General features: G+C 34.5%; 1 protein-coding gene across 19 annotated transcripts in view; it reads left to right on the plus strand.

The window, feature by feature from the left end:
- Window positions 1-22347, plus strand: part of SUPT20H (SPT20 homolog, SAGA complex component) — a 34084-nt gene that overhangs the window by 10936 nt on the left and 801 nt on the right. For 7 of the 19 annotated variants that reach the window (XM_033104398.1, XM_033104402.1, XM_033104408.1 and 4 more), the window contains 18 exons: window positions 1743-1859; window positions 1975-2028; window positions 3654-3793; window positions 5259-5415; window positions 5511-5567; window positions 7801-7872; window positions 9232-9389; window positions 10522-10548; window positions 11071-11103; window positions 11673-11790; window positions 12083-12188; window positions 12333-12491; window positions 14196-14502; window positions 15002-15156; window positions 17303-17358; window positions 19146-19277; window positions 20284-20389; window positions 21778-21881. In XM_033104398.1, the coding sequence (XP_032960289.1) occupies window positions 1743-1859; window positions 1975-2028; window positions 3654-3793; window positions 5259-5415; window positions 5511-5567; window positions 7801-7872; window positions 9232-9389; window positions 10522-10548; window positions 11071-11103; window positions 11673-11790; window positions 12083-12188; window positions 12333-12491; window positions 14196-14502; window positions 15002-15156; window positions 17303-17358; window positions 19146-19277; window positions 20284-20389; window positions 21778-21881 (2058 nt within the window). Of the gene's footprint in view, window positions 1-1742; window positions 1860-1974; window positions 2029-3653; window positions 3794-5258; window positions 5416-5510; window positions 5568-7800; window positions 7873-9231; window positions 9390-10521; window positions 10549-11070; window positions 11104-11672; window positions 11791-12082; window positions 12189-12332; window positions 12492-14195; window positions 14503-15001; window positions 15157-17302; window positions 17359-19145; window positions 19278-20283; window positions 20390-21777; window positions 21882-22347 lie in introns of those variants that run through there. The other 12 variants (XM_033104414.1, XM_033104413.1, XM_033104403.1 and 9 more) reach the window with 9 other exon arrangements.

The following is a 22347-nucleotide window of genomic DNA, read 5'->3' on the forward strand; positions in this document are numbered from 1 at the left end:
GCCTATTGTACTATATTATACTATTTCTTTAAAAAAAATCCTTTTCTGTTCTCATCTTAATTGGTCTCTTTGCAAAGTTCGGTGCAAATGACTACTTCTTGAAATAGCTTTCTTTTGGCTTCCGAGACATCACATTTTTGGTTTTCCTCATTCTAATCCTCAGTCATCTTTGCTGTCATCTTTGTTCCACTGATAACTGTGTGTAGGTTTGGGGATTCATTTCAGTCCTGGGCACTCTATTCTTTTTTTTTTTTTCCCCTTCCCCCTCCTTCGCCTCCCTGGGTACTCTATTCTTTAGTAACACTCCCTGGATGATCTCAGCCAACTTCATGTGTTTAAAAATGACATGTAATCTCTTGCTTATCTCTCTCACAGTGACCATTCCAAACTTACATATTTACTAGAATACATAATAGGTTTTTCAACATGACAAAACACTTTTTATTTTACTTTCCAAATCAGCTCTATTACCAGTCTTTTTAATCTAATGAATGACCCTACTCTTACCTTTTAACATTCACTCAGCAAATGTCAGCTGTATCTTCAAACTATATGGTCATAACCTGCTATAGTTACCTTGCTGAACTTCCTGCTTTCATTCTAGTATCCCAGAAATCAGTTCTCCACAGACAGATTAAGCTTACAAAACAAAACAAAAAATAAAGCCCCTGCTTAAAGTTCTCTAGTGTCCTCTCACTGCACAAAGCCTCTGCGTTCCTGTTTGTCTTCATCTTCTGATTCTCATCCCCACTCAGGTACACTCCAGCCATTCATGCCTTTTTTCCAAACTAAAACACACCAGTCTTACTCATCTGCTATTCCTTCTATCTGGAATTATTTATCCCAAATATCTGGCCCTAGTGTGATTCAGGTCTCAGCTGAAACATCACTTCCTCAGAGAGGTTTTTATCTGAGCACACAATTTAAATAAGCCCCTCCCTGTTTTATTTCCTTTGTAGTATTCATCACCATCTAAAATTATTTTATTTGGTTACATGTTTATTGCCTATCTTTCCACACTGAGCAAGTGTTGTCTTGGCACCGAATCTGAAGCTTCTTGGATAGGGCCTGGCACATAGTTCACATCGTAGGGGTTCACTAAATACTTACTAGAAAGCATGAGCATAGTGATGACTGATAAACATGGAGCTCACATTACACACTAAAAATTCTGAATGGGTGAAAAAACAATACTATGAGTGACGTGGCAAGGGGTAATTGGCAAGACTTGAGTGATAAAGGTTCTTACCTTTGGACTTAGGAAGAGGCCTAGAAAACAGTATATTTTACAGAAGATTATTTGAATTTATAATTTGCTTCCTTCCTCTTATTAATAAAGACTGTCTTCTGGAAGTTTTAGCAGAACAAATATAGCCGTCGTGTCCATAAGCTGAAACTGGCAGGGTTGATTGATAATTTATAACTGATAAAGTTAGCAAAGTATAACTGAGCCAATGAAACAATTCCAATGATGTATAACAGTAGTATATAAATGCCAAAAACTCTATAACTAGACACTTTGTTGAACTGCTTCTTGGGTCATAGTGATGAACATGAAATACATAATTCGTTTTAAAGGGTTTGTGTATGTAGTGGTAAATCTGCCAAGGAAATCCATTTAAGAGTATCTGAGTGACCAGAAACGTTGCATGAGAGTATAAAGAACTGAAATATTTAATATAAACCCACTTATTTAGGCTTTGGAAAAATGACATTTACTTAAATATTTTCATTTAAAACAGGTTAATATTTTTCATTGTGGATGTGTCATAGCAGAAATACGTGACTACAGGCAGTCCAGTAATATGAAATCGCCAGGTTACCAAAGTAGGCACATTCTCTTACGTCCAACAATGCAGGTGAGGAAAGTTTAATTACCTATTATTTTAGATTTGATTTGGAGTTTTATTAAATGTCTTCATATGTTTGTATGAGTATACATTAATGTGTTTTAAAATTTTTGGTTTCTTCTAGACTTTGATCTGTGATGTACATTCAATAACAAGTGATAACCATAAATGGACCCAGGTTAGTTGATTTTTTTTTTAATCCCAAACAGGCAAAATACAGGATGAAACAACACTTAATATATTAAGTTAAGCAAGATATACTTTCTGCTGGTAGTAACATTTGGGGTTCCTTTGTGAACTTTAGAACTTAGGGTTTATACCGTGTTTCCCCGAAAATAAGACCTAGCCGGACAATCAGCTCTAATGCGTCTTTTGGAGCAAAAATTAATATAAGACCTGGTATTATATTAATTATACCTGGTTTTATATAAGACCGGGTATGTATTGTATTGTATTAAATTATAGTATATATTATATTATACCGGGTCTTATATTTAGTAAAATAAGACCAGGTCTTATATTAATTTTTCCTCCAGAAGACGTGTGGTTCTTGGAAATTTGTATAATGCAGAGATCTGAGTAAACCAACTGATCTAAAAGTGGGCAGTGCCTCCTGGTGTGATGCATGAGAAAGTACACAGAAGTACCAATAAACTCTTGGCTAAAAAAATAGAACCTGAAATACAACAAACCTCTACATCTAACTAACAGTTTATAGGGAATTCAGGGAATAAGAGAAACCATTAAAATGACAAGATAAGGAAGCAGATGATACTATGAGGAAGCAAGTGGTCAAATCCAGCAAATCAGTTGCATGGAAAAAGAAAAGGTGATCATTACAGAATAAAAAAAGATGCTTAAGAGAGAGAAAAACCAAATAACAATTTGTAGGCCTGGTTTGACTTCAAATTCAAACAAATCAACTAAAAATACACTCTGGAGATAATGGGAAACTTAAATATAGACTGGATATTAGAAGTCCTTGTCAGTTAGCGGTGCACGCTGAAGTATTTTCAGGTGAAATAATACAGTGTCAGAGATACATTTTAAATTAGTCAAACAAAAAATAGAGGGGTGGTTGTTAAATGAAATTGGGTGTTGGCACATGGGTGTCATTACAGTTGTGCTTTTGTGTATTTTTGAAAATTTCAATAATTGAATGGAACTATTGAAAGAAGCAATGGTTTTTTTTGTTTTGCAAAAATTCTTATTCAGCAATAAGAACTTATTTGACTCAGAAAGTTTGCTTATAGCTATTAAAACATTTCAGAGATTAAGTGACAAAAATAGGATTCAGTAAAGTAAGTTATGTGATATCAGTGAAAAGCTTGTATATTCTTTGGAATTGGGTATGTAGGGTTTATACAGTATTAGTGTAGTCAATTTTATTGTAATGAAATTAAGCTGAGTATAAAATAGGACCGTTATCTCCTGGTTACTGAAAGCGCTGTGATCCGTCTTGATCTATAAGCTTTGTGGGAGAAGAGGATTTTATCTTTCCTACTTCATCCCCAACTCCTAGAACAGTGTCTAACACATAGTAGGTGCTCAGTAAATATTTGTTGGATTTAGAAATGGACATCTTTACAATTTGACCATTTTGTACACTGTACTAGTTAGTGAATTTCCATTAGTAGTTTCACTACGTTGTCAAGTTTCTACAGTTTACACACTGAATTGGAACTTGAAATAATATATTTTACTCTAGTCCTTAGCAGAGTTCCAAGGAATTGTTCTAGATTAAGTCATGTGTGATTTGAAAATGTTAAATTTGGTATTGACATGTGCTCTTACCTATTTCAGGAAGACAAACTTTTGCTTGAGAGCCAGCTGATCCTTGCTACAGCTGAACCACTGTGTCTTGATCCTTCTATTGCTGTAACGTGCACTGCAAACAGACTGCTTTATAACAAGCAAAAGATGAACACACGCCCAATGAAACGGTAATTACCTTTGTGGAAAGATAAACCAAAATGGGCTTCTAGACAAGTAGCTCTAAATTTTGCTATGTATGGTACCTTTTTCCTCCAAAGGACGTATACAAGTGCTTGTTTTTGTTTTTTATTTTAATAGGATTTTTAATTGCTTTGTGTTTTTTTTTGTGTTCACAGTTTTCAATACTGTTTTATATGGAAGTCATGTATTCTTTTGAAGAACAAACTTCCTATAAATTTAGAATCTATTCACCAAAAAGATAGAGACAAATATGAACAAAAAAATAGTTTATTACTTCCTAATACCCAGTAACCAGTTTAAATTTTGTTAATAGTACTTTTAAAGAAATTTATTTTGAGATTTAGGAAAAATATCACAGTTGCAGAAGTTTATAATTAAATGCCTTTTAATAACATGGTAATTTGTCTTTAAATGTTTTAGCTATCTCTTCTAATTAATAAAAGAACGCATATGAATTTGGCCTACAATTTTAGTGGCTGATCATTAAGTTCTTTTTACATAATTGAGTTGCTCACTTTGGATCTTTTTCAGGTTTGAAGGGATTAAAAAACCTATCTATTTTCTAAGTCCTCTATTTACCAATGAAATAAAATATACTGAGGATAAGGAAGGTACAGCTTTAGAAATAGTGAAATAAGTCCATAGCGGATCTGTCAGCAGTCCTATAAAGTCTCCTTGTATCTGTCCACATCTCTTCATGCTCGCCACGATCATCTTCATCTTCTGTAGTAAATTCCTACCCAATTAGTCTTCCTGCTTCCACTTTTGCTCCCTTCTTGTCTAGTCGCCATGTAAGCAAACTAGAGGAATCTTTTAAAAATCTTTTAACGCAGATTATGGCACCATTTGCTTAAATTTTCCTAAGAGAATTCCATCACACTCCACACTGAATCTAAACACGTTATCATTGACCTGTGAGGCCACTGCCTTGTTCTCTGACGTCATTTCCTACTGTATGGACCCTGGTGTTCTAGTCCCAGCTACCTTTTGTTTTTAAAGCAAACCAAGTTTGTTTCTGCCTCAGCACCTTTTAAAACTTTTTCTGCTTCAAAATCTCATTCCCTGATCTATCTTTAGCTGGTTCCTTCTTGTCAGTCACGTCTCATCTCATAATTTCTTCAGAGTCCTTCCCTTACCTAGTGTTGCCCTCCTTGTCACTTAACACAACCTCACTAACCTTTTTTCCCCCTGCTGCCTATTGCTGTCTGAAATGATCTTAACTATTTACTTGTGAAGGTGTGTCTTCTGCACTGGACTGTCAGCTCCAGGGTTGCAGGAATTTTGTTTGTCTTGTTCCTTTTTATGTCACCAGTACCTAGGACATTGCTTGGCAAGTGGTAGTATTCTACAGATGTTTGTGGTTTAATTACGTATTTAATGCTTACTTATTTAAACCCATATTCTGTATTTCTCTTGTTAGCTTTGTTTAGTTCAAATCTTTTAATATTTCAGGTGTTTCAAGAGGTATTCCAGGTCCTCTCTGAATCGACAGCAGGATCTGTCTCATTGTCCACCTCCTCCTCAGCTAAAATTACTTGATTTTTTACAAAAAAGAAAGGAAAGAAAAGCAGGTCAACATTATGACCTCAAAATTTCTAAAGCAGGAAATGTAAGTATATGCATCTTTAAGTCTAGCTTATCATGCCAAAAGCCTTGCCTTATTTTGAATTTTCAGTATTACTTACACTGTTTTTAATTTTTCAGTGTGTAGATATGTGGAAACGGAGTCCCTGTAATTTGGCCATACCTTCTGAAGTGGATGTAAGTCAGTTCATGAATTGCACTGATTTTCATATAAGGTTCCTACGTTTAACAAATGGTAGCTTATACTTTGGGAAAACAAAGACTCTTAAACTTTTTTAAAAAAGAAAATGAGGTTTTTTAAAAATCAATTGTTTAGTTTTAGAAGCTGTGTTCTTTCGCGTTAACTGCTAGAAAACAGTAACTCCTTAATATAATTCTGTGTTTAGAGCAGGAATAATAACCAAAGAATTTTGAAATGTGGGAAAAGATGGTACATGTTACGTAATAGCATTAAATGCCTCTGTTTTTTTTTTTCATAATACTTTGTCATAATTTTTTGATAATGCTTTTTTCTCTCAAATTGGATAAATTTAAAAATTAGTAATACTGGAGCAGTGGTCAAAAGGAAGAACCTTGGGTAGTATTTTTTGCTGATCCTTAATACACATGACTGTAAATATAAATGTTCAAAGACAGGAAAGGTATCTTTTGATGAGAGGTCCCATACTTGTTTTATTGTCCTATTTCTTTCTCCTGCATTCCTTTTTATTATGCACTCAGCTGTTTATAATTGGTTAGTTGTTTCAACAGTTGTTTACTCTTCATCCTTTCCAGGCTAGCACATGTACTATTCTTTTTATCTCTGATTTTAAAAACAAGAATTTTTTTTTTTTTTTTGTGAAAAGCACAAAGCTCAAGTCATCAGAAGTAGACTGTATGTTCAGCTCAAGAGAATAAACCCCATTATTTTTTGGTAACTTACGTGCTCCTGGAAGAATGCAGCCTGAGAAGAGATGTTTAGTGTAAATACCAAAGAGTGGAATTTAGCTGTAGAGGGCAGGTTGGATATCTAAGCAGTGCTTCCCAAACTCTAGTGTACATACAAATCACCTGTGGTGCTTGTTAAAATGCAGATTCGAATTCAGCAAGGTTGGGCTCGGGGCTGAGATGCTGCAGTGCTGACAAGCTCTTATATCACAGTTTGAGTAGCGAAGCCTTAATACAGAGTTTCTCAGCCTGACTCAATTAGAAGAATCATCTAGGACCAATTAAACATACACATTTCAAATCCCACTTCACACCTACTTACTGAGTCATATCTCGGGGTGGGGCGGGGGGACATGGAAATCCAAATTTTTACCAAGTGCCCAGGTGAGTCTAAGTTACTCTTAAGATCATGGTTTACCAGGAAGATAAGAGCATTTGATTCACAGGCTGGTAGGAAATAGACAGAATATATGATCTAAGTCTGACTAAAAAATGCAAAAGTTTCATAAAAATTTTATCAACTTTAACTTCCCTAGTCTCCTTCAGTCTTGTCCCCACTGTTACATGACAACTGTTTCATTAAAAACCCAGCCAAAGGAAAAGATCCTGGTCCTAATCACCTCTGTGACATTCCGGTTTTCCTAAAGGACAAATGTGATACCAATTTATGAAATAAAAAGAGGCGCTGTTTAAGAAAGCGCTGTGCTTATTACATTTATTTAATGGCAAGGAGATTTAATTTTGTTTTATTTTTAAAACAGTTGGTTTAACTGAATATATCGGGAGAGTTTTAAACTACTTAAGCATAAGTAGTTGGTGATTGTAGGGACAAAAGTTAGTCAGGCTCCCCCTCCTCCACCACCACCCCCCGCCAGCTGCTGACCCTGACCAGCCCACCAGTCTGATAAGATAGTACATCGCTCAAGTGCCTTCCATCCTGAAGATGTTGTTTGTGTATATGCTTATGTAAGCACCTTGGCTGTGTGCCTCTATTGTCTCTATGCTATAAAGGGGTCCTGCCATTTTAGGGGATGGGACAGAGGCTGGGCTGTGGCTGAGGTGGAAACACGGTGGAGACCGTAGGCCGTATTGTACAGGGCTGCTGAGAAAGGGGGTTGTAGGGGCCATGCCCCAGGGCTGCTGCGAAACAGGCTGCTGTGAGTTACGAGGCTGCTACTGGCTGCAGGTTGTAACCTGAAAATGTCCAGCTGTGTGCAGCAGTGAGAAACCCCTAGCTGTGTCCCAGGAAGCCTGTGAATAAAACATGTCTGCTTTGCCTTCAGCTCCACATTATCTTCCAGTTCTCCAAGTCACAGATAACTTACCCCCGGGACCACAACCCATGTGGACATCAACACGACAGTGATATTAGTGATTTAAGAATTCTTGTGCTAAAAAGTATATTTTATTGTTAAGTTACTTAGATTCTTCTCTTTGGTCATAATACAGATTTCATTATATCTGCTGTCTCTTGATTGCTTAGGTGGAGAAATATGCTAAAGTGGAAAAATCTATCAAATCTGATGACTCACAGCCAACAGTCTGGCCAGCCCATGTAAGTAACCATTGCAATCTTCATTTCTAATGATGCTGCTTCTAATGTGGGATCTGAATTTATTAAACAGCAAAAGCGGTTGCCTTTAGTTTGGGATCTTTTTTTAAAAAGGACTTTCTGGGAGTTCATTGAATCAAAAGAAGGGACAACTAATTTCGTTTCTCATAAAGTATGGTTTTCAGTTTAAAAGGCAATTTTAATGCATAACCGCATTTTTACTTTTGGTGGCAGATTGGTAGTTCCGATTTGTTTCCTGTTTCAAATTAGTAACTAGTAAATTATTCTAAGTATGTCTCTTAAGGGAAATAACTCTGGGTAACTTACCCTATTTGTGATGACAACTCCTTAAATGAAGAATAGGCATAATATTTTAAATAAGGTGAATCTAGGAGTGAAATGGTAAGAGATGTTTTGTATGTGCAACAACAAAAAGACTCATGACAAATAGAAATAGACCTGCCTTTGAAAGTTCAATTTTATAATTTACATTCATATGTCCATTGTATGAATTTCTGCCATATTTCACTTAGGCTTTGTTAACTAAATATCCAGATGGTACGCATATTCCCAAAGTTCAGGTGAAAAAGAATTCTGGGCTTTATTATCTTCAGCAGTTTTAAACAGGTTTATAGCCTACATGCCATGTGTTTTCCTATTGCCACATATGTTAGTGTGTTGTTTATGTCTGATTTTTGTCCATTTCTGATTGTGTTTATTAAAGAAGGCATTCTTCTGATGTCCATAAGAGAAATTTCAAACCTAAAGAAAGGTTTAAAGAGTTTATTTGAGCTGGAGCTGAGAGCCAGACCCAGAAGCGAAAATCTCAGAGGACTGAGAAAATGCCCTAAGGAATAGCAATTTTACATTTTATACATTAGAATCAAAGGAAAAGACAGAAGGAAGGTTACATGAAATACGCTGGTGGTAGATGAAGGAGGCAGGAGAAGGTAAATTGGGGAAATTTCTAGGATTGGATAAAAAGTAAAATGGAGAGAGACATATTCTTTTACATTGGTGAGTGCAGGATTGTTAACATTAAATATATGTGGTTTACAGAGGTATGTGGGTGAAAGATAATCATGAGGCATGTTGGGGTCATCTCACTGGAATGTTTATCTGGAGATCTGGAGAAGAGGTCGTCCTGGCATTTTAAATTTATGTATGTTATCCTAGAGACACAAAAACAATGGATAAGATTTGCTCAGAGTAAAGATTTATCATAGGCCTTAGGATGTGACTTCCATTATAATGTGCTCAGTTACAGTTTTTATGATCAGAACATCCCATGTGGTTACTTTGTTACTGAGTTTGTCAGGCCTGCCAGGTAGCCTCCTTTCATTCATGCTCTGTCTTTTTCAGGATGTAAAAGATGATTATGTATTTGAATCTGAAGCTGGTAATCAGTATCAGAAAACAAAGCTGACCATTTTGCAGTCACTTGGTGATCCACTTTACTATGGTAAAATTCAGCCATGTAAAGAAGATGAGGAAAGTGAGAGCCAGATGTCTCCATCCCAGTGAGTTCTGTTAAATGTTTGTAATTGACAGAATCAACCATCAGAATTTATTTAGCAACTGTTGATAAACTATTAGTGATTAAAAATTTCCCCTTGGGATTCATTTGTTAAATACTGCAATTAGATATGGCAGTAGACCTAAATCTGTAAAACTTAAATTGTAGTTACTAGGTTGTACAAGAGTTATTTAAAATAACAGTAATTTTTTAAAAAAATCCTATGGTATAACTATTTTTATATTTGCTTTGAAGGATACTCCTGTGATATCCCTCTTGGTATATTTATGTTTTGCCATTTAGGAGTTTAACCTCTGAGCATGAAATGGTTGCAGGCAATGGTTTGTTTAAATGAGAAGCAAATTTACTGTAAATGTAAGAACTGTTAAAGATGCTAGGTATTTCGGCACTGTGTTTAAGGATACAGACTCAGATCTTCATGTAGTTACTGGCTCTAGAAATATATGTAGATGATCTTCCTAAATTTATGAACTTACATATAATTAGTTTGTTTTTATTAGTTTTTTTAATCAAGTTGATACTCTTTTGAAAAGAAGAAAAATCAAAGAGAAGCTCATCAGAAAAAAGCAGGGCAGGTCTATGTTAAATTGTTTATTTATAAAGCCTTTACTTAACACAAAATACTAATTGAAACTGCAGGAGAAAAATGGATTTTAAAGACTAACCTCACCAATGCCTTACAGTCAATGGGAGGGAATAGTAGCAGTCAGGGAATCTTCAGCTAGTTTTCTCACATTAGCAATTTCTATTGTTGTATATGAAGTAGAAATGTCAGATATTTTGATTACCTATATTTTTTAAAAATCTTCCCCTTAAAGATACACATTGGTCATTTTAAATAAATTTATTAACTTTTCTTGAACACAAGGGAACAACATGTTCCCACTTAAAACAAAATCAGTTTAAAAAGCAACCAATTAGATTTGTTTGACAAGAAAATTGAATTTTTTTTTTTTTTTTTTTGCCTTTACATCAGGGAGTCGCTGCAAAAATGCATGATTTATTGCCTTCCAGTCATTCTCCATATTCATAAATTACTTGATTTGATAACTATGAAGTTAAAGTTTGAGCTGCATTAACCAGGTTTTTTCTTTTTTTTACATTTTATATTTCAGCTCCTCCACAGATGATCATTCAAATTGGTAATTAAAAAATAAACAAACTCACTATTTTAATCTGTTAAGAAATCACATAAATGTCAAACTCTTTAAAAAGACTTGGTAAAGAGATTTTATCTGAATTGGCGATAAACTATCTTCCTCGTATATTCTATGATCCTGCTGTGCAGAACAATGATTTCCAAAATCAAAGGTTAAAGAGAGAGGAAGGCCACAGGCCTTACACATGGAGTTCAGTGAATTTTGCTGTAGGTCAGACACTTGCAAGGGTGCATAGCACTTGGTAACTTTCAGCCCAAATTTTGTTTCGATACTTAAGTTTTGTGCCCAGTCTTTCTTAAAGGAAATCAGCCAATTTATTCACAGAATTATTGCATGCAAAACTTGGTCATTGCTTCATAAATGTAAATGTAGTTTTGATTTTTTTTCATTTCTTGGTAGATTTTAACTCAATTTATAAAATTGTCACTAAAATGTGGAAGCCTTCAAAAGTAATCCCAGGGTTCCTCTTATCTAATACTTTTCTCTCTTTTTAAAACATTTTAGGTTCATTATTGGATCAAAGACTGATGCTGAGAGGTGAATATACTAGTATCTTTAGTTTTTATCTGGATGGATGTGAAAAACTTCTGTCTTAGAGGATAGAGAATTACTCTGTTAGTTGTCAAAACTTTGATTTTAGTTATGCCATAGGTATTACTAGAATTTAAAAAAACAGAATTAAGAAAATAACAGTTAAAAGAATGTTTAAAATAGTTTTACTTTAAATAAGAAAACTTACACATATTTATGTGGTAGGTAAGGAAGATGATTTCTAGGTAGCACTTCAATCACAATGTAAGTGGAAGTTATTGGTAATGTTTTTGGCTGATGATTGGTTAAATAAATGCTGTAATTTCTGTTTAGAAACAAGATAGATGCTAAAACTATATCTTTAGATTGTTGATTTAAATGCAGTGTTTTGAGCATTAGCTTGTCATTGAAAAGATTAGAATATACTTTTAACAAAAAGTTAAATGGCCAAATAATTTTTGTGTTAATTCTGATGTTAATTCTGATAATTTTCATTATCAGATATATGTTTTCTATATAATAAATTTGTTTAAAAGAGTTAACTAATTCTTAACTATTTTTTCCTAATATTTCAGGGTAGTCAATCAGTACCAGGAATTGGTCCAGAATGAAGCCAAGTGTCCAGTCAAGATGTCGCACAGCTCCAGTGGCTCAGCCAGCCTGAGTCAGCTTTCTCCAGGGAAAGAAGCAGAGGTGTGTTTGTTTACCTTTTTGTGCCTACCCTGTTTCCCCGAAAATAAGACCTAGCTGGACAATCAGCTCTAATGCGTCTTTTGGAGCAAAAATTAATAGAAGCCAGGCTTATATTGATATTTCATGGATTTCCTTGTGTGAAATTATATTCTTCTGTAGCACCTATAATCACTGAGAGTACTTTGCAGAGTTTTAAATTATGTTTTCATCTAGGAGTTATACTGGTATTAATTTATGAATTACTGATTTGACCTTAATTTTAACAAGCCTGCTTGATGTCACTGTCCCTTAGCAGCAGCCTGAGACCGTGTCGGTTCAGTCTTCGGTACTGGGGAAGGGAGTAAAACATCGACCCCCACCCATCAAACTTCCCTCAAGCTCAGGAAGTAGTTCCTCAGGTATTAATTACATTCCTTAGTTTCCTGTAATCTACAGTAAGAAACATCATGTGATCTTATTCAGTTTTTAAGACTTTACTTATACTTTGATTTTCACAGAATTTCGAGTTGTAAATTTAGGACATAACTTTTATATTCTTCTAGGTAACTATTTTACGCCACAACAGGCCAGCAGCTTTCTTAAGTCTCCAACTCCTCCTCCTGCTTCTAAGCCACCAAGTCTTTCTCGGAAGTCATCTGTGGATCTCAGTCAAGTTAGCATGCTTTCTCCAGCTGCCCTGTCACCTGCCAGTTCATCACAAAGTGAGTCATAATTTAAATTCTTCATTAACTCTTCATAAGCTTTAGCATTAGTGTTTCTTAAGACAGCTTTTTTTGATCAGGGAAGTAGTGAAATCTGAATGTACTGTGTACTCAAAGTGTGTAAGTTTTGAGAAGCTTCTGGCAAACTTCTTGTTGAATGTATGTATTATGTGTTTAATGTAATTGTATTTGTTTTTCTGTGTGTATGCACTTTGTGTATACCTTTCTTATAGACTTACAACCTACACATCTCTTTTAAAAAATCTGGTAGTTAAATGTGGCAATAAGACTCCAAAATATTTTTTTATTTCATTGTACTCTAGGATCATTTTACATTTTGTATAAACTATGCAGCTGATACAGAAAAAAAAAAGTCATAAGAGTTGTTGCTGCAGTCTTATCTTTGTATATGTAAGAAGCCAACTAGTTCCAAGGTGGTGATACAATAAACTGAAAGCCAATTTTTCATAAACACTTCTACACTCTTAGAAATTGTTGTCAGTTACTAAACCGTGGTGACGATCATAAAGCATTATCTGAAGATAATAAAATGTAATTTTTAGTACTGAATACTTTTTTTAACCATTAAGAGGAGTTATACAATAATTCTAGCATTAGTTTGGGAGAATTTCTTGAAATGAATAAATATCTGAGATATTAGGTACCAATTTACAAAAATGATTCCAGTTTTTTAGATTTTTTTGTAGATAACTAAAGTGTGCTGAAAGTTTTAGTACACTGCACAGTGATAGGGTGGTCTTTACATTAGATAAACATCTTCATCTTGATAGCTCAAAAGGTGTAATTTTTCTGCCTTCTTGTTTTGCACAAAGAAAAATTTATAAATTTCCTGAAAGTCTTATTCACACTTCTTATGTTGTGGGTATGGATTATGTTAATCTACTGCACACAGTTGTTACTTTAAGTAAGGGTTGAGTGACAGCTTCTGGACATTCACATTTCTTTCCTTTCTTTCTGCAGGACATGAAAGCTAAAAAAGAAAACACCTCAAGAGCTTTTGGTTTTATTTTTTTGGTTTTTGTTTTTTTTTTGTTTTTTTTTTAAAGTTGATAAACTGTGCATACTTCATTCACAACAGATTTTCTATACATTCTACATTTAAACAGAAGTACACAGTTACTGTTAAAGATGCAGTATTATCTATCAAATATTTACTTTATTACTGTGTTTTGTAAATTTGTTTGTCAGGATAAACTTGATGTGTTAGGAATTAAACGTATATCTAGGTGCCAAATATGATTGTTAACCATATGTAATTTATTAAATATGTTCAGAGTTTATCTCAGATTGTAACAGAAAATAAGCAGTATTTTAAATGAAGTCCTAAATTAGTGAAATCGTAAATAACAAAAATTAATTTGAATTCCTTTTAAACTTTTTAGGCCAAAGGTAGCATGTAGGAAAATAACTTTTAAATGGGTATTGTGGTAGAATACAATGTATATTTTTACTGTTACTGCAATAGCATCTCTGATGGGAGTTTTAGGTGATATACTGCATCCTTAATTGTAATTGAGTGTAGCAACACTCATGTATCATGTGTAGAAATTAACACTTGCAGTTAACTGCTTAAAAAAAAACTGGAACAAATTGTCAGTGCTAAGTAAGATTCCATTAACCTTATTTTTAAAAGGACTAGCCATTTATAACAAACTAGCAATTTTTATTTTTCTCAATGAGCAGGATCTGGAACTCCTAAGCCATCTACTCCTACACCAACCCCTTCATCGACCCCACACCCTCCTGATGCTCAGAGCTCAACTCCTATTACCCCTTCAACCACCCCTACTCCCCAAGATTCAGGCTTCACCCCTCAGCCCACTTTGTTAACTCAGTTTGCTCAGCAGCAAAGGTCTCTGAGCCAGGCAATGCCTGTAACGACCATTCCTCTTTCCACCATGGTAACATCTATAACTCCAGGAACCACAGCCACCCAGGTCATGGCAAACTCTGCTGGACTTAATTTCATCAATGTAGTGGGGTCTGTTTGGTAAGTTTGAATTGATGCCCTGAATTTTTTTTTTTTTAAAAAAGATATTCTCACCAATATGAATGAATTCTTATTTGTGAAATTAAGAACAAATTACATGTTATTGAAACTGAAAGAAAATAGTTTGGATATGGTTAGAAGCTGTCTCAAGTATGTTTTCATTTTAGGTAATACATTTATTACGCATTAAGACGATACTACTCATTGACAGTAGCTGAGATTTTCTTGTTCGTCCTGTTACCATTTTTTATTCCCTTGATTAGTGCTTTACTCTTTCAAATTATACTGTAAACCTTGATAAATATACAAAACTTAATGTTAGCCAACCTTGCTGTCACTTTCTAGCATAAAAATGAAACTGAGCTTTGAAATTGAAGATAGAATTATCTAATTGTGTGTGTTCAATAGTTTGTTTTTAAGTCAAAGGAATAATTATGTAGCTGATTTTTCTTCCCCCTTTTGTAGTGCAAGTTTAATGCTTTGTCTTGTTCTCCTGCAGTGGAGCTCAGGCTTTGATGAGTGGTTCAAACCCTATGCTGGGCTGTAACACTGGTGCCATAACTCCTGCAGGAATAAACCTGAGTGGCCTTCTCCCCTCAGGAGGTCTGCTACCAAATGCATTGCCCGGGGCTATGCAGGCAGCTTCTCAAGCAGGTCAGGATGTTGGAAATAATAACTCTAAAAAAAATAAAGTACATGCTAACATAAAAACATCATTTTAAGGATATTATTGAAGACATTTAACTTCCTTATTTCATCAAGTATCAAAAGCTTTTTAAAATGAAAGGCTTTCGTTTTGAAAGCCTTTAAAGTTCTGATATTTGAAGTAAAAACCATCTAGCAATCAACTTCTCTGAAGAAACTTGGTAAGCCTGTAAGTCTGCAAATTATATCTTTGCATTCCAAACATTTATAATAAAATTAACATTGATAGTCTTGTTGTTGTCAATGCGATCTTATTCCAAGAGAAAGAAATGTATTTTGAAAACATACGTTGTGCAAGAAAGGCAACATAGCATGGGAGGGAAATGCCCAGGTTCTGGACCCAGACTGCCTGAATTTGAATCCCAGTTGTGTAACTCAGTAGCTGTGTAATTATGGGAAAGTTACCTTTGTGCCTCACTTTCTTCATAAGTAAAATGGGAATAATAATAGTGCTTTACCTCATAATTGTGAGGAGTAAATGAGTATATACAGATGAGGTGCCTTAACTGTGCCTCAGACCTAAGCATTAAAACTATTTGCTGTCATCTTCAGTAGTAGTAGTAGTTTCATTGTAGTAGTTAATATTACATATACTGGAAAACAACACCTTGTGCTCTTTTTTAATGCTCTTTAAGAGAATGCAACATAATATCTTGGAACAATCCAATTTCTTACTAGTGGGGAAAATTTTAACAGGAAAAACAAACTTGACATAGTAAGAAAACTTGAAAAACTTTCTATGACTTAAGAGAAAGAGAGTCCGCAAAATACCCTTTAAACACGTTAACAGATTGCTGTGATTTCCTAATTCCCGCTGATGTTCTTATTTTAATGTGTATAAATGTACTCTTAATGGCAGAAGCCCTGGAAATGGAATCACGTTGAGTTTAGAATGTTTATATTTACATGTAACTCTGGCTTCAGGTGCTAACTGGGGCCTGAAAGAAGTCAGTTTTCTCCTTTAGCCTCAGTTTCATTAGCTTTAAATATCCAACTTTAGTAGGTACTTACAAGAAATACATGAAGGGACGTGAATGTGCCTTTGGTAAGCTGTAAAGCATTATATACAGATGCCATCTACCTTTAAAGGGAATGATGTCAACTCTTTTCATGAGAATTCCTGAAAGGCAAATCAATATTGTCATGTTTTCATCTGATGAAGCTGTTTTAATTTTTATACAAGGCTTTGATACTATCACCTGTGATTTCCTGCCTCTCATAACCTTTTTTCAAATACAATTACATGCTTAGAGGACAAGATACATTTTTAATTAATTCAAATTGTGTATATTGTTGGTGAGCAAAATATATAGGTATTTTGACACCTGGGTCGGAAAACTACAACCTATAGTCCAAGCTAAGAATGACTTTACATTTTAAAAGATGTATTTAAAATAAAACGAAGAGGAAGAATATACACAATGGCTATATGTGGCCAGCGAAGCCTGCTGAAGAAGTTTGCCACCCCCTGGTTTATGTTGTCACAGATTTGAGGGACTTTACATTTAACATAGCATTGTTTCCTGACATTCAGTTTGATTCTTACACTCAAAATTCCATATTCTTTAGCGTTATTAATATTAGCATTTGTCCTTTAAAATAGCACAGAGCACACTGGTTCTCAGAGTTATGGTCGTCATCATGTATCATGGACTGTGTATCCCTGAGGACTGGCAGTGGGTGCCAACCTGAAATGCATTTGGCACAGCTGTGGTATTAGGTTGGTGCAAAAGTAATTGTGGTTGTTGCAATTATTTTTAACCTTTTAAACTGCAGTTACTTTTGCACCAACCTAATAGTTTGATTATATTCATGGTCTCTGCATAATTCTCCAGCTAACAGTCAAAATAGTGATTAAGAAGCCCCAGTTTGTGAAATACAGAATAAAATGTACATGTGGTGCTGCATGTCTTTGATCTCAGTATGGATGGATATAGGTGAAAAAATTTTTTAAGATATTTAAAAGCACAGAAAATAAAGCACATCTTTGCAGAAAGTATTTACGATGTTATATTTATATATACTACAGTAGAAAATATTTTCAAGTGTAATAAAGTTTTAATTCCCTGTTATAACCATGAGTTATATTTAACAGGTGTTCCATTTGGTTTAAAAAATACTTCAAGTCTCAGGCCCTTAAATCTACTCCAGGTAAACCTGAAACTGCTTTTGATTAAAGTTTTTATACTTTTTTTTAAATGATTTTTTTAAAACGATGTATATCTGTACATAATAGCATTTGAAATTTTGAGGCAGATCAGAATCTTGAGGGTGTGGTTATTGCTACCTCTGCATGGTCAAGTGGGTAGGGAGAAAGAATGGGTATCTTATACACCGCACTTTCACTGACCCCTGACAGCTACCAAGGAGAACACTGCCTCCAGTAGCAGCAGTAGATAGAAAGTAATTTTTCTTAGTGGACATTTTGTGTATACATACATGTATTACCGTTTGCTTGCAACAGATTTTGCGCTTGAATAGAGATTCAAAAAATAGGTGTGTGTGCTTTTCCCGAGAATATGATTTCTTAGCACAGTGCCAGGCACCTAATAGTCATTCAGTAAATGTTGGTTAGATTACAGTTTGTGTCTAATGAAGAGGCTTTTCTTACATATGTTATCAGTGTCAGCATAATAGAGTTTGAAGGGTTAGTACACACTGTGTGTGACTTACAATATTTGGGGGTGTTATACTTTAGGGTGTTATATTTTAGGTCCTCTAATGGTGAAGTTCAGTATTAACCTAGGTTGGAAAATAGATGGCATTATCTACAGAGAATTTTTACAAAAGGTAGACATGACTATAAAGATCTGCAGACACAAAATGGCAGAGCTTTGCATTGTTGGGAAATAATAAATCAACCCAACCTGGTATTCAGAAATAACAAATCGGGCAATGTGTTTACAGCCAAAACAAAACTTATTTATCTGAAATGCAAACTGTGTCAGTATTTACAGACTGTATTTGCAGAACAATTTACTTGTAATATGGACAAACCACAGATCACATTGGTTTGCTTAGCCCATGTTCTTGTAGATTGCTGTCGGAATTTCTCTCAGGGATGTCTCAGTGAGGAGTGGAATTAATAAAACATAAATAGGAATAAGGACAAAACCACTTTATAAATAACATTTTGCTACATTTATTATCTGATTGAGGAAGGAAAGTTTGATCTGCACTATGTCCAAATTTAACTAACAATGAGTTGTTGAGATTTTGACTGAAGGACACCTTTTTTTTGACTGTACAGACCTCAAAGTTCTGTATTTGGTATCGACTTGGACTTTTCTCCTAAGGACTTCAAAGTGCTTATAACTTACACCCCTATAGAAGAAAGTGGAACAACCATTGTTTCCTGATGCATTTGGAATGCAGTTTTGATTTTTAGCATGGAATTTTCTGAATGCTTCATAGAAAAAACTTTTTAAAAAAATTTTGAATTAATTTAGATTCAGAATGACAGCAAGTTGTTTGCAAACTAATATGGACATCCAATGCACTTTTCAGCTTTGGAATTTCTGTTATATAAGTACCCATGCATTTCTGGGTTTTGACAAAGCTAGAACAACTTTTGCGAGATGAGTTTTCATAATGTATATCTGATTTTCACTAATTTCTTATGAACAGTATGAACAGGTTCATACTTTCTAATGCTGTTTTATATTGAGGTAGCTGTCAGAAGAGTTGGATATCTAACTTAAAGAAGATTTATGTTTGAGTATTAATATATTTGAGAGCCCTCAATAATAACACAAAAATTGTTTTAAAATAGATCTTTTTTTAAGGGTAGGGATATTTTCATTTTTGTTCACCCCCGTTTCCTCAATCCCTAGAAAAATGCCTGATAACATAGTGAATGCTCCAAAAATATTTGTGGAATAAAGAAATTTAAATAACGTAAAATTTGGCTAATTAATTCATGTTTAAATTCTTTGTAGCTTCCAGGTGGTTCACTGATTTTCAATACTCTGCAGCAGCAGCAGCAGCAACAGCAGCAGCAGCTCTCTCAGTTTACACCCCAACAACCTCAGCACCCCACAACTTGCAGTCCTCAACAGCCTGGGGAGCAGGTATGTGTCTTTCTGGCCTTCCATATGCTTTATATTATAAAATTGTAACGTTTTTTATATGTTCTGAACATATTTCTAGTTCTTTTAATTAGTTTCAACAAACATTTCCTATACTGTTTTTCTTTTACTAACAATAGTAACGACCAGTTACTGGGTGCCTGCTTCTAATTCTCAGAACAGCAATACCGAATACATGTCACTTCCATCTTGCGTGGCATGAACCAGATTCAGAAGAACAACTTGTTCAGGCCATATAATGAGTGGCAGAGCAGGGACTCAAACCCAGGTCTTTCTGCTCCATAGAATTGTATTTTCTACCCAGTCAACATCCTTCTGTTTACAGTATTTTGTCTCCATTAGAATAGAAATGGCCCTAATATTATGAAGCTTAGAGCAGAGGGAAGGTAGACAAAAACAAATACTTGAATAATGTCAAACAGAATGAAATTGAATTAGAATTGCAGTAAATTTAAAGTAGAAGGAACTACAAGTTTTTCTGAACCTTTGCTACACTTTGGAATCATCTGGGAAACTAAAAAATACTGTTTGCGGGGTCCCACTCCCAGCTTGCAATTAAATATATGAAATTTCACCATCAGTCCTGCCAGATATTCCCCTTTTCAATATCTTTTATTTCCTTTTTTTGACTTAATATGTTCACTGGAAATTCCAACACTGTTGCAAAAAGTTTTAAAAAATAGGTTTGATGAAGCTTTATAGAGAAGCCTTAGGAATTATTAATAGAGGCATCACACAATAAACCAATACACAATCAATTCTGAACAATTTGATTTTCTTCCTTTCAAAATACCATACATTTGTTCTTGCTAATTCTAAATATCTTTGAAGCCTTTTCCTTATGTTACCTTTTTTTCCTTATGTTACTTTTTACAAGACCTAATCTAATGTTTTTTTTTTCTCGTATGGGAAAAAGTACTAATTTTTTTTTTTTACCAGCACAAATTTTTTTCCTTTTTGTGCAAGTCATGTATTATTTTTTATTCAGGGTACTGAACAAGGTTCAACCAGTCAAGAACAGGCCTTATCTGCACAGCATGCTGCTGTTATTAATCTTGCTGGAGTAGGAAGTTTTATGCAGTCACAGGCAGCTGGTAGGTATCTTCATAACTTAATATATTGAATTTACTAAGTGTCTATAATCTAGTTGTGTTCTCACTTTTTTAATTTCTTTTCCTGCTCTTATAAGCATTAACTAGGAAAAGTAGTGCGTCAACTGTTAAATCAATTGGTAGCACTCTGAGGTTTTTTTCCATTGACAGTTGATTCACTAAAAGTGCTTTGACCTACATATATTAACATCAGTTGTGTTTTCCTCATGTTACAGTTAGCAAAATTTTATACAGCTATCCAGCTTACTAGAAAGCTGCCAAAGCTATTAACGCTTCAGTTTCCTGGGTGATTGAGATTGCATTTATAGATTGCATAATCTTTTGTCTCATTCTGGTAGCTTGTAGTTGCATGAATTAAGATTTAATGTCAGTAGCATGACTTGTATAAGCCACTTTTTTCATTTGTAAAAAATGAGATTATAATACTAAATGACTGGTTACCACTTCCAACAGTAGTGAACCAAAATTTACCTTTAATGAAAAGTATATTGTGAATTGAAGATATTATAACTACATTTAATTAAAATCAGTAAGCTACATTTGTGAGAAAGCTGTAATCAAGTTTGCGGATTGAATGAGTGTTGTCATCATTTTGAATTATCACTGGGCTTATACCTTTAGAATCTATACAACTGCCAGTGTCTGAATTTAGAATAAGCAAGGTCTTACATACAGTTCTAATTTAGAGCTAGTGAATTTCCAAATGGAAATTTATGATTATAAATCTTTACCACTCAAGTTATACAATTTCTAAAACAGTTGTAGTATAATTTAGTGTAAAGAATTCTAGGCTGAAAAACCTAAGAATGGTCCTTACTCCAGACCTGCCACTAATTTTTAGTGAGTCACTCAAACCATCTAGGCCTGAAATTTCCTTATCTGTACAGTGAGAGGGTTGAACTGATTGTTTTGAACTCAGCTCAAAAAGGAATAATGCAGCCTCAGTTCACTATCTTTGATGTAATAGTATAGTCTGATATTCATTGTAACATCTTTTGTTTAAAGCGCTTGTGTCTACCAGTTTTGTCATTATGGTAGTAGTTTGGATTTCTCCCACTCCTTTTCCTACATTGTAAAATGTACTGTATTTTACATTTTTCAAAAATACTGTCAACAAAATAGCACTAGGATTAAATTTCATTGAGATGTAAGAGAGGGATACAGTGCTCAGGCACACGTGCACTCCCTTCCCTTTTATGTCCAGAAGTTCCTTCAACTAACAGGACACTAAATTTATTCTGAAATGTCTGTGATTTGAGACTTAAGATTAATCATACTGATAACTTTTCTATTTCATTTTCTGTGTTGTCCTTTTCTAACCCTGATAGCCTTCAAACTTTCTGACTGGCCTGCTTTCCCCTTCTCTGTAGTGTTGTCTCAGCTTGGCTCTGCCGAGAACAGACCTGAGCAAAGCCTTCCTCAGCAGAGATTCCAGCTCTCCTCTGCCTTTCAACAGCAGCAGCAACAGATACAAGTAATCCAGCAACTTCACTCTGATTACATTTTAAAGATACTCTGCTCCAAAAGTACCTCAAAATACCTTACTTCAGTTTCATTTTACTGTCTTTTAAGACTATAGTAATAATTTATTTTAGCAAATTTTATTTAAAAGTGACACTTTAGCCAGTCAACTTGGAGCACTGAATATATTTTGTACATTTAAGCCCTACTCTTCCTAATTTAAAATCTTTCATGAAGTGCCTGTGGCACACTAACATCCATTTTTGTAGTTTACAGTATAGTTTGAAATAGACAGTTCTAAGTGCCAAAGGTTAACTTTTTAATATTGTAGTGCAGAAAAAGGCAAGTATGCCAGTGTTCCTATTAGTAAATGTTATACTTGTTTTAGAAAAATGTTACTCCATTATTTTAGGAAGTCAGCGTATTATAGTTGACTGTCTTTAATATGCAGGGTGGTTTTATATTGCTATAAACTTATT

This window comes from Rhinolophus ferrumequinum, chromosome 4, assembly GCF_004115265.2.
Source record: "Rhinolophus ferrumequinum isolate MPI-CBG mRhiFer1 chromosome 4, mRhiFer1_v1.p, whole genome shotgun sequence".
In the NCBI taxonomy this organism is placed as follows: Eukaryota; Metazoa; Chordata; class Mammalia; order Chiroptera; family Rhinolophidae; genus Rhinolophus; species Rhinolophus ferrumequinum.